Source organism: Mauremys mutica, chromosome 5 (genome assembly GCF_020497125.1).
Source record: "Mauremys mutica isolate MM-2020 ecotype Southern chromosome 5, ASM2049712v1, whole genome shotgun sequence".
Taxonomy (NCBI): Eukaryota; Metazoa; Chordata; order Testudines; family Geoemydidae; genus Mauremys; species Mauremys mutica.
The window spans coordinates 128,924,173-128,933,508 of NC_059076.1; the positions used below are offsets into that span (position 1 = coordinate 128,924,173).

Below are 9,336 nucleotides of genomic sequence, written 5' to 3' on the forward strand. Positions count from 1 at the left end.
CAATCACTTCAGCTTTCAGCAGTTGTAGCTGGATTCAGCACCTTTCTCCTTTGTCACAGTTCCTCCCTAAAAACACACATACACTCACTCATGCCTGTTCTACTCCATTCTGTTCTGTTCTGTCTAAGCTCGTAGGCCTCGCCCATCACTGTGGTATCTGAGCATCTACAATTTCATGCTTTGCAAATAAATTCTCATTTTCAGCATAAATTTGCTTTTGGGGACCCATCTGGCACCTAGTGTGTGCATGTGAAAGTGGGAAACACAATTGGCAAGACAGCCCTGAATTTTACTTGCCGCTCTGGGTACAGTGGTCAGGAAGGAGAAAGAAGAGATGGAGAGGATTTGTGAGGGAGGAGAGAATGAGATTTATAGGAGGAAAGAAAGGTGATGGGGAAGAAGAGAAAGTGATTGTGGGGGCAGAAGCATTGACGAGTTGGGGGGAATCAAGAGAGCTGCATAAAAAACTAAGTATATTTTGCAAAAAAATCTAAAGCCATTTTCCCCAACATTTTTCAGTTTCCTGGGAGAAGGGGGCTCCTCTTTTCACTCCCCTTTTCCCTCATTCCCCCCGTTTTCCCCCCCATTTTGTCACTAGAAAGGGCAGGGGGAAAGTCAGGGAAAAACAAAATATGAAAAAAATAGTTTTACTCTTTTGGGTGAAAAATCAAACATTAAAAAAAAAACTTTTCATGCAAAAGTTTTTTTTTTAAATGTCATTTTTCATTAAAAATAGAAAAAGGCTCATGAAAAACTTGAACCAGCTCAACAAGGATCTGATCCAGGCGTGTTTCCGCCACGCTGGCTCTCTCTGAGCAGTATGTCGCTCCGTGAAATGGCCTGTGAACTCCTTACTCACAATGAAGCTTTGAAGTCAGCCAGAGCCTGGGAGCTCCCCCGAGAGCGACTGCTCAGTAGTGTGAGTTTGGGATTCACCATCTGCCCCACAGATTTCAAGGGGACACCCTGCTCAGTAAGATGCTACTCATTGGAAATAGCAGTAGCAGAATCTGGCCCTTAACGTTCTGTGCTTCCATCCTTGAGACACCATATCATTCAGGTTCTGCTGAGCTCACCTAACCTTTCCTTCTCAGAGCAATTAAGCCTGATCCTGCCCCACTGAAGAAAATGGGAAGAGCACTGCCATGGACTTTTATAGACACAGGATTGGGCCTTTAAAGAACAAGCACCTGGTGTCATTGAAAGAATCCCCCACTCACCAATACGTTTACCACTGTGATATGTCATTTCTTTCCAGGAGTAATAACCAGGAGGGAGGATTCAGAAGACTTTCCAATCAGAGTTCCATCCATTCTTGGCAAAGGTTGCATGATCCAGATGAAGACTGCAGCTTTTTGCAAAGATCCCTTTTCAAGACGACAGTTGGCAGTGGGACTTTCTCAATCTCTGGGAAAAAAAATGGAGATGCCTTTTTTTTTTTAAGCCAGCCACCTTTAGTATGTGCAATTTATTTAGCACTTTTCCCTTTGCTTAACTGGGAAATGTTATGCTCTCGGCTCATGTTGTACAGTCATTTTGTTGTTGTTGTAGCTGTTGTGCCAAAGACTCGATGGAGCTTCTACACTGTGTCTAGTTTTGCCTTAAACGTTAAATCCTTGAGCCAAAGAAAACTCAGAAATTCCGTTTAGGTAATGTTGAGTGGGCCAGTTTAATCAGTGACAAATCTGAATTTCTGAATCCTTCTCTAAAAGTTTCCTCTTTTCTTTCTCCTGTTCATATCTATCTACTTGCAGCCTTGGAACCAGCATTCACAGCCGGAAAAAGCCAGGACACACCAACACTTGCTCCAGAGTTGATCTCTCTTTCTTTCAGCGATTTCATTGTTCTACTTCTTTGGCAATTACCTGGTTTTCTTCCTGCTGGGAAACACGTGCAAAAGGTAGAAATATTGACACAAAGTGAGAGCTGAAACCAGATCTATGCTTTTTAAATATAAATATATCAATAAATAAAAAGTGCCACGTAAAGCAATAAAAAAAATCAATAAGACAGTTCAGATAGGCAGCATGATGTTTAGCAAAACAATTCAGTAGTTGTTTCAGTTTTGAGAAGTCATTTTTGGCTGTTTTTTTTTTTAAGTAGTTAAAAACCCATGTAATGCAAAGGCATTTGAATCCTATACTGTATTTTTCGCTTCAAATTGAAGTAAAAAAATTAAGAACCATTTGCTTGGAGTAAGCAAACTTTATAGGTAATGCAGTTCATATGCAAGACATCTGCTAGTGGAGGACAGAATTCAGTGTCAGAGTAAAAGAATATGGGTTTGTAAAGAAAGGAGATTAACCTATTTCATTTTCACTTAAGGGTAAAGGTTATACCTCAGGGGACAGATTCAGATCTCAGTTACACTAGTGTAAATCAGGTTTACTTACGCTTGATTTACTCCAGTGTAACAGATCTTAATCTACCCCTGTGTGTGTATGTCTGGAGTTGCATGAGGGCGGGGGGGGGGGCCTCTTCTCTTCATTATATGAACATGTAACTCTTAGCAGCCTCAGCAGGAATTAGGCGTGTGTGCAGAGGGGAGATCAGACTCTGTGCTACTAAACCATTGACCTGATATCAATACAAAATCCTGAACTCATCAGTTGCCATCTGTTTATTTTTCTGTATGAGCTCACCAACTTAAAGAGATCACTCCTGGCTTTCGTGGCGGTATATGAAGGCTGAGTGGCTGCATGGTATCCACCCTGAAGAACGTCTGACCCTCCGTGACTGAGCACTGGACTCTGGGTTGAGGGCTTGTTCACTGGAATGCAGGTTTCCACTGAGGGCATGGGAGAATTCCCAGTTGAAATGCCTGAGGCGCCCTTGCATGATACACCCTTGAACAGGAAGTAAATACATCTCCCACAGCCCACACAGTGCTTCGGAGTCACAGCATACTTGAGCAATGCTACCAGAAGTGGAGCAACCACCCAGAAATCTCCAGTGGGGTGTTATCAGCAATCACTATAGGGATACTGGAGGGAATTGCTGCAGCTTTGAAGACCCACTGCTGAGAGATACCAGGAAGATGGGAGGGGGAGGTATGAACTGATGGATTTGGTACAGCAGAGGAGAATTAACTAACCTGAGGGAGAAACTGGGAAGGAATTGAAGATTGAGGGGCAGGGAGGAGGGAACACCACAACATGAGCGAATGTGTGTACCTGGGGGTGCTCTGGGGCCTAGCGACAAACTCTGCTTCAATTAGCAGGAAACCTGCCTTCCCATTGGGTCAATGCACAGAATTTGGCTTGGAACCACTGGTGGGAGATAAAACTGACACAGCCCGTGCTGCTTTAGATGTAGTTGGGGTAGCACAGCCAGTTCTCTGTTTGATCTGGAGTAGAGTTGTGTGAAAAATTCAGAGTGGGCACCTTTAAAAGAAACTTAGTTTCCTTTTCTGATCACAAATTGTCCAGAAGGAGTTCACCATTTTGTACGGTGTGTTAGTTACTAATTATTCATTATTCATTACTTGCTAATAGTTCTTTTTCAGGAACAAGTGCCAGAGCAATTTGCTGCAAATATGCAGGAGTCACAAGCTGAGCTGTACTGCTGCATTCTGGTTGGATATCTAGGTCACATGGTATTGCATGTGCTCTGATTAGGGGGGACACAAAATCAGGATTCAGATTTACAAACGCCAAAACTCACTTTCTTCTAATATTCTCTAGCATTCACATTAAATTTGCTGCTCCTGCCATAAAGTCCTGCAGAGGAATGTTCGCCAAAAGCTAATACTAATGGAGTACAGCCAGAAGCAATGTCAGGTCTTCAAACGTCCACAAAATATTTTGTTCACTCAGCTCTTCTCTGGACTCTCAATGGGATACATTTACCTAAAACTAGGGAACTACAATAGTTACTGCCCAACGCCACCGCATTACATCACTGACATTGATAGCCCTAAGCCATGTCTTCACTGAGAATGACTGTGAGTTCTGACCATGGGATAACTAACACACGTGTGAGCTGTGCCACTCTAAAAACATAGTGCAGACAAGGCACTGGAGTTTTTTCTGCGAGGTAAATTAGGCCAGGTCACCCATAGGCAGGAGTTTAGTGCTGACCTTGACTAGCTACCGCCTGCTAACGGCTACCAGTGGTTTATCTGAGATAACTACCCAGAGTTTGTTGTCTCTCTGTAAAAAAAGACACCTTTGTGCCAGTGAAGACAAAACCTTAATATAAACGGTCCATTGGCTGTTACACATTTTTAATGCTATCTCAGTGAGCTGATCTAAGAGATGATATACATGCCTAACACCACCATGCACTCTGCAGAGCATTTCCGAAGGGAAATTCCCTTGGCAAGTAGACTTTTCCCTCGCAACAGCCCAAATGAATACATGTGTTGAAGGTAAGAAAAAATGGTCATACGAACTGTGCGTATCTGAATTTCAAGAGAGCCCTCCCCCACCTTGCCCTTATTTTCAATTTTGGGGTTCAGTTACACAAAATCTTGAGATTTGCAGGGTTTAAAGTAAAGAACAGGACATAGCCCTGAAGCTGCATGTTTCCTGGTTGCTTACTTGTGCGCCCTGAAGCTGAACTTGTTCCTTGACACTGTTGTCCTTTTAATTTACACGTGAACAATTTGCCAGAGCTCAACTGTAATTGACCATGACCTACCATAATGAAGAGAGGCGACAACATGGTCAATAAGTAATGACGAGCTGATCCAGGCGAAAGGGTTTCTAGTTTGATAACAGATTTACTACAGCACAGAGTGGTGCTCACCAGGACTACTGAGTCTAGCCACTATAGGCTAATGGAGCCAGATTCTGATTTCGATTACAGCAGTGTAAATCCAGAGCACAGTAACTACAGTAAAGTCAATGGAATTTTTGCAGATTTACACCAGTATATTGTACCTGAGATCAGATTCTTGCCTCCTGGGTGTTATGGGCTATAATGCAAAAGGTAAGGTATGCCATGCCAATAACAGCACACATCAGCTGTACTTAAAGCACCACACCTTGTAAGTGTTCACACAGCACCCCTAGTATATGATAGCATCTGCCCTGGTCAGGCACTGTACCACTCAGGTCTAAATGATCTCTGAATGACTTTAGCCAACATGAAGATTTCAGAGATATTTAACAATGAAAGCAGATCTTAGAAATGTGACAACACTATCACCTCCATCTCCCCATTGTGAGTTTTCAGGGGGCATGAAATGGACCTTAAGCTGTATGAAACAAACAGACGTTGTATGTTTCAATAGAAAAGGATTCACAGCAGCATTCCATGAGAGCTATTGTACCTGCATGTTAAATAAATGTTCTGACACAAACAACTCATTGAGATGTTACCTAGTCTTGTACCAGAATGCCGATGCTAGCAGCAGCTATAGATATAAAACCGAATTTTGCTCTCAGCTATACTGGTATGTAACTAACTATAATCAGTGGAGTTAGTCCAGATTTACACTGGTGTCAAAGAGAGCAGAATATAGCCCATATTCTGGGATGATTTACATCTCAGGAGATCCTATTGACTTCAGCAGAACTCCATACAGTGTTAGTATACAATGTATCTCATGCATAATGTAAAAGCACACATACAAGAATAGGGCTGAAGATAAGAATCCCCCCTCAATACAGAAAACCTCTTTCAACAGTTCTGTAAAACCACTCAAGAAGAAAGAGGACAACCTCAGTAAAGAGACCCCAGGTTGCAAATATAGTTTTGCCAACTCTTGTGATTTTATCCCGAGTCTTACAATACAGTATTTGGTGCTTTTCTTAAAGCCTCAGACCCTGAAAATCTCATCTTTCATTTTTTTAAAAAAATGAGTTTCTAGACATAATGGTTACAGAGAAAAGCTTGAAAGTGTGAACCCACTACACCCTAAGGACACAAAGCTAGATGGCAAATGGAATGAACCCCAAATATTTTTTTTAAATCTCATGATTTTTAAGCCTGTCATATTGGGGGATCCTGACTCATGAATTTTGAATGCTTGGGGTTTGTAATCCTGCATATAGCAGAGAAGAAATGTAGTGCTTCCACAGGCATGGAAGTTCAGTGGCAAAAAATGTCTTGAAGTACACCCTGTGCAACCCCATTGAGACCAGAGAAAATCAGTAAATTAGGATGGATTTAGCCCTCTGTATTCCTTTGGGCTGGAGCATCTGGCCATAAAGGAAACATTCAATGTGTCTAGGGAGGCACATCTATCTAATCTCATGTATATAAAAGACACTTAGCACCAAGGTATCTAAGCACCAACTCTAAGAACCACCTAATTCTAACTAAACTTCATAACATTAGGAAGACTGCCCTGATTCTCTCACTGCATAATCCTATTTACTTCAAGAGAGTACCCCTGATTTACACCCCTGTAAAAGAGAGGATAATCCAGCACTATGCATCAGATTTTACAAGGTATTTAAGCACTTTAAGATACAGTACAGATAGGCACCTATAGGGAATTTTGCAAATCCCACCAGGCACCAATCAGCACCTTTAGTAATCTAAATACCTTTAAAAATCTGGTCCCATCATTTTGTATGGAAAACATAATCCCAATGATCCAATGTGCATGACACCACTTTTAGTTCCAAGAGAGAAATAATATTATAGAAAAAAGGACAAACTGTTTCAGATTGAAAGACAGGTGGATGGACCTCTGAAAATGCAGTGTTCATATTGCATGCTGTCAACGGTTCCCATTTCAGAGCCTCTGATGTACACCAAAGATGAAATACAGGAAGCAGAGAGCAAGCTATATATAAAGTGCACACAGACTAAGAATCATATTCTCCACCTACTAGTGTTCAACGTTCTCCTTTCCATAGGACTTTTTATTCCCTTCAACCTCATGCTCAGCTGACATATTCAAGTCTAGTCTTAGGTCCTTACGTGGCCCCCATGACTATGGTATCTGAGGGAATGCCTACGCTGAAATAAAAGACCCACCGCAGCAAATCTCAAGCTTGGTCAACTGACTTAGGTCATGTCTACACACACTACAAGATGATGTCGACCTGACACCAGCATTACAGCCACTGCAGTTATTAAATCACTTGTGTGTGTGCACCTTTGGCTCTTCGTGTCGGTGGAGCACGTTGTCACCAGGAGCGCTTGTATCGATTGTATTGTCAGTGTGGGACACTGTGGAATGGCACCTGAAAGCCAGGAACAGTTGATGTAAGCAGTGCAGCTTCTACACTGACCTAATTACATCAACCGTGACTTTGCGCCACTCGTGGAGGTGATATTACTAAATCAGGAGCCAAATTTAAGTGAAGACACTTCCATGGCTAGGCTGACGCAAGGGAGCTTACATTGACCTAACCCTGTAATGTAGACCAGGCCGCAAACTCACAGGGTTCGCGCTATGGAGATAAAAACAGCAGTACAGATGTTCAAGCTCAGGCTAGAGCCTGGGCTCTGATTCTCTTCTCCCTCCCTGGATTTCAGAACCAGGGCTCCAGCCTGAGCCTGAATGTCTACACTGCTACTTCTAGCCAGTGGGAACGCCTGACCATCGACACTGTAATAGTGAGAACTCCAGCCTGATACATGTGAGATCCTGCTCTCTCTTTCCCATCAGGGGCGGCTCCAGGCCCCAGCACGCCAAGCGCGTGCTTGGGGCGGCAAGCCGCGGGGGGCGCCCTGCGGGCGCCGCGATGGCAGCAGGCAGGCTGCCTTCATGGCTTGCCTGCAGAGGGTCCGCTGGTCCCGCGGCTTCGGAGGACCTCCTGCAGGTGTGTCTGCGGAGGATCCGCTGGTCCTGCGGGAGGTCTGCCGAAGCCGCGGGACCAGCGGACCCTCCGCAGGCAAGCTGCTGAAGGCAGCCTGCCTGCCGTGCTTGGGGTGGCAAAATTCCTAGAGCCGCCCCTGATTTCCCATCCCTCATGTGTCCCTTTCCACCCCCTTCCCCACACCGTCTTCCTCCTCTCTTGGCTCTCTCTGATTCTGAAATCAACTACACCGCACAGCATCAGCACAATGAGATGGAGCAACCCAACTAGCCCTGCTCAGCCGGAGAAGAACTAGTGAAGGAGAAGGACCTGACCAGACCAAATAAATAATGTCCCTGTCCAGGGAGGTAAGATGAGATCCAGAGAAACAGGAAAAATAGGTGTCTCAGCCAACCTGCAGGCCCAAAGCATCTGTGACTGACCAGCCACCCTGTATCCTGAGACTATCAACAATACCCACATTTCCCTGTCTTTTAATATCCTCTCTCTTCTCACCCTCCTGTGTTGAAAGCAGGAAAGTGACTATCATTCCTGACTGAGAACTGAGCGCAGGGTTGTTGTAGCTGTGTCAGTCCCAGGATCTGAGAGAGACAAGGTGGGTGAGGTAATAGCTGAGAACTGAACAGCAGAACTTACCCTTTCTTTCCTCCCTCCCCCCCAAGAAGGGCTGCTTGACAGAATAAAAGACTCTAATCAATATTCCCTCATTCTACAAAGAGACTTTGATAGGTTTTAATTAAGTTTGCTTTGCATACTCACTTAATTTCAGTTTCAGTGCTTTTTGCTTCTTTTTTATTCTTTTCCTTTTGTGTGTCTCCGTCAATACAATTCTAACCTTTGCCATGAATTTTCTAGTGTGTTTACCATGGTAATGAGCAGGCCAAGGTCTTTGTACTCAGAACTCCAAACCTTGTTTAAAACTCCGAATGCTGTACAGAAACAGGGTTGAGTTACCACCTCTGACTCTTTGCACCCATATAGTCTGTCGTAATTAATGCAAGTTACACCCATGTAAAAGTGGTGCACGTTTGAGCAAAATCAGAACAATCCTTCATTATTTTTCTCGTTTGCAAATCCTCCTTTAAAATTGGAGGGCCAGATCCTCAAGAGGACTAAACCAAGGTAGCTTCACTGTCGTCTCTGGAGCCATGTTCATTCATGCCAGCTGAGGATCTGGCAAATTCTTCTTGATAAAATCCTGGTTAAATGGAAATGGTGAGCTTAGACAATTCCTGTAACATAAAAATCTAAGGGATCAGATTCTGCTGGTAGAAATATGAAGTAACTCCACAAAGACCATGAAGTCAGTCTGGATTTATACTGATGTGACAGAACATAAATCTGGCCCCACACGTTTCCATTATTTATTGGCAACGTAATTTAAATCTAGTCCTTCAGCTATTCTATTCAAAACCAATTTTAATATACTTTTGTATTAATAATGCAGATACCAACATTAACATTTTTGATGTAGTCCAGTCATTGAGCCAAAGTCTTCCCTGGCACAACCCCATTGAAGACCCTCTGTTTTTAAAACATCATTTTTCTCTGTTGCATTTCCATGTGTTTTTCAAGTATCCCCATGGCTCTAGGTAGTCTATAGCCACAGAATACA

General features: G+C 43.3%; 1 protein-coding gene across 1 annotated transcript in view; it reads left to right on the forward strand.

Moving 5' to 3' along the window:
* ATOH8 (atonal bHLH transcription factor 8) overlaps positions 1-2,747 on the forward strand; it is a 33,704-nt gene extending 30,957 nt beyond the window's left edge. Inside the window, exon 3 of the mRNA XM_045017413.1 lies at positions 1,259-2,747. Coding sequence (XP_044873348.1) covers positions 1,259-1,264 — 6 coding nt within the window. The 3' untranslated portion in view covers positions 1,265-2,747. The remainder of the gene's footprint in view (positions 1-1,258) is intronic.
* The last annotated feature ends 6,589 nt before the right edge of the window (positions 2,748-9,336 follow it).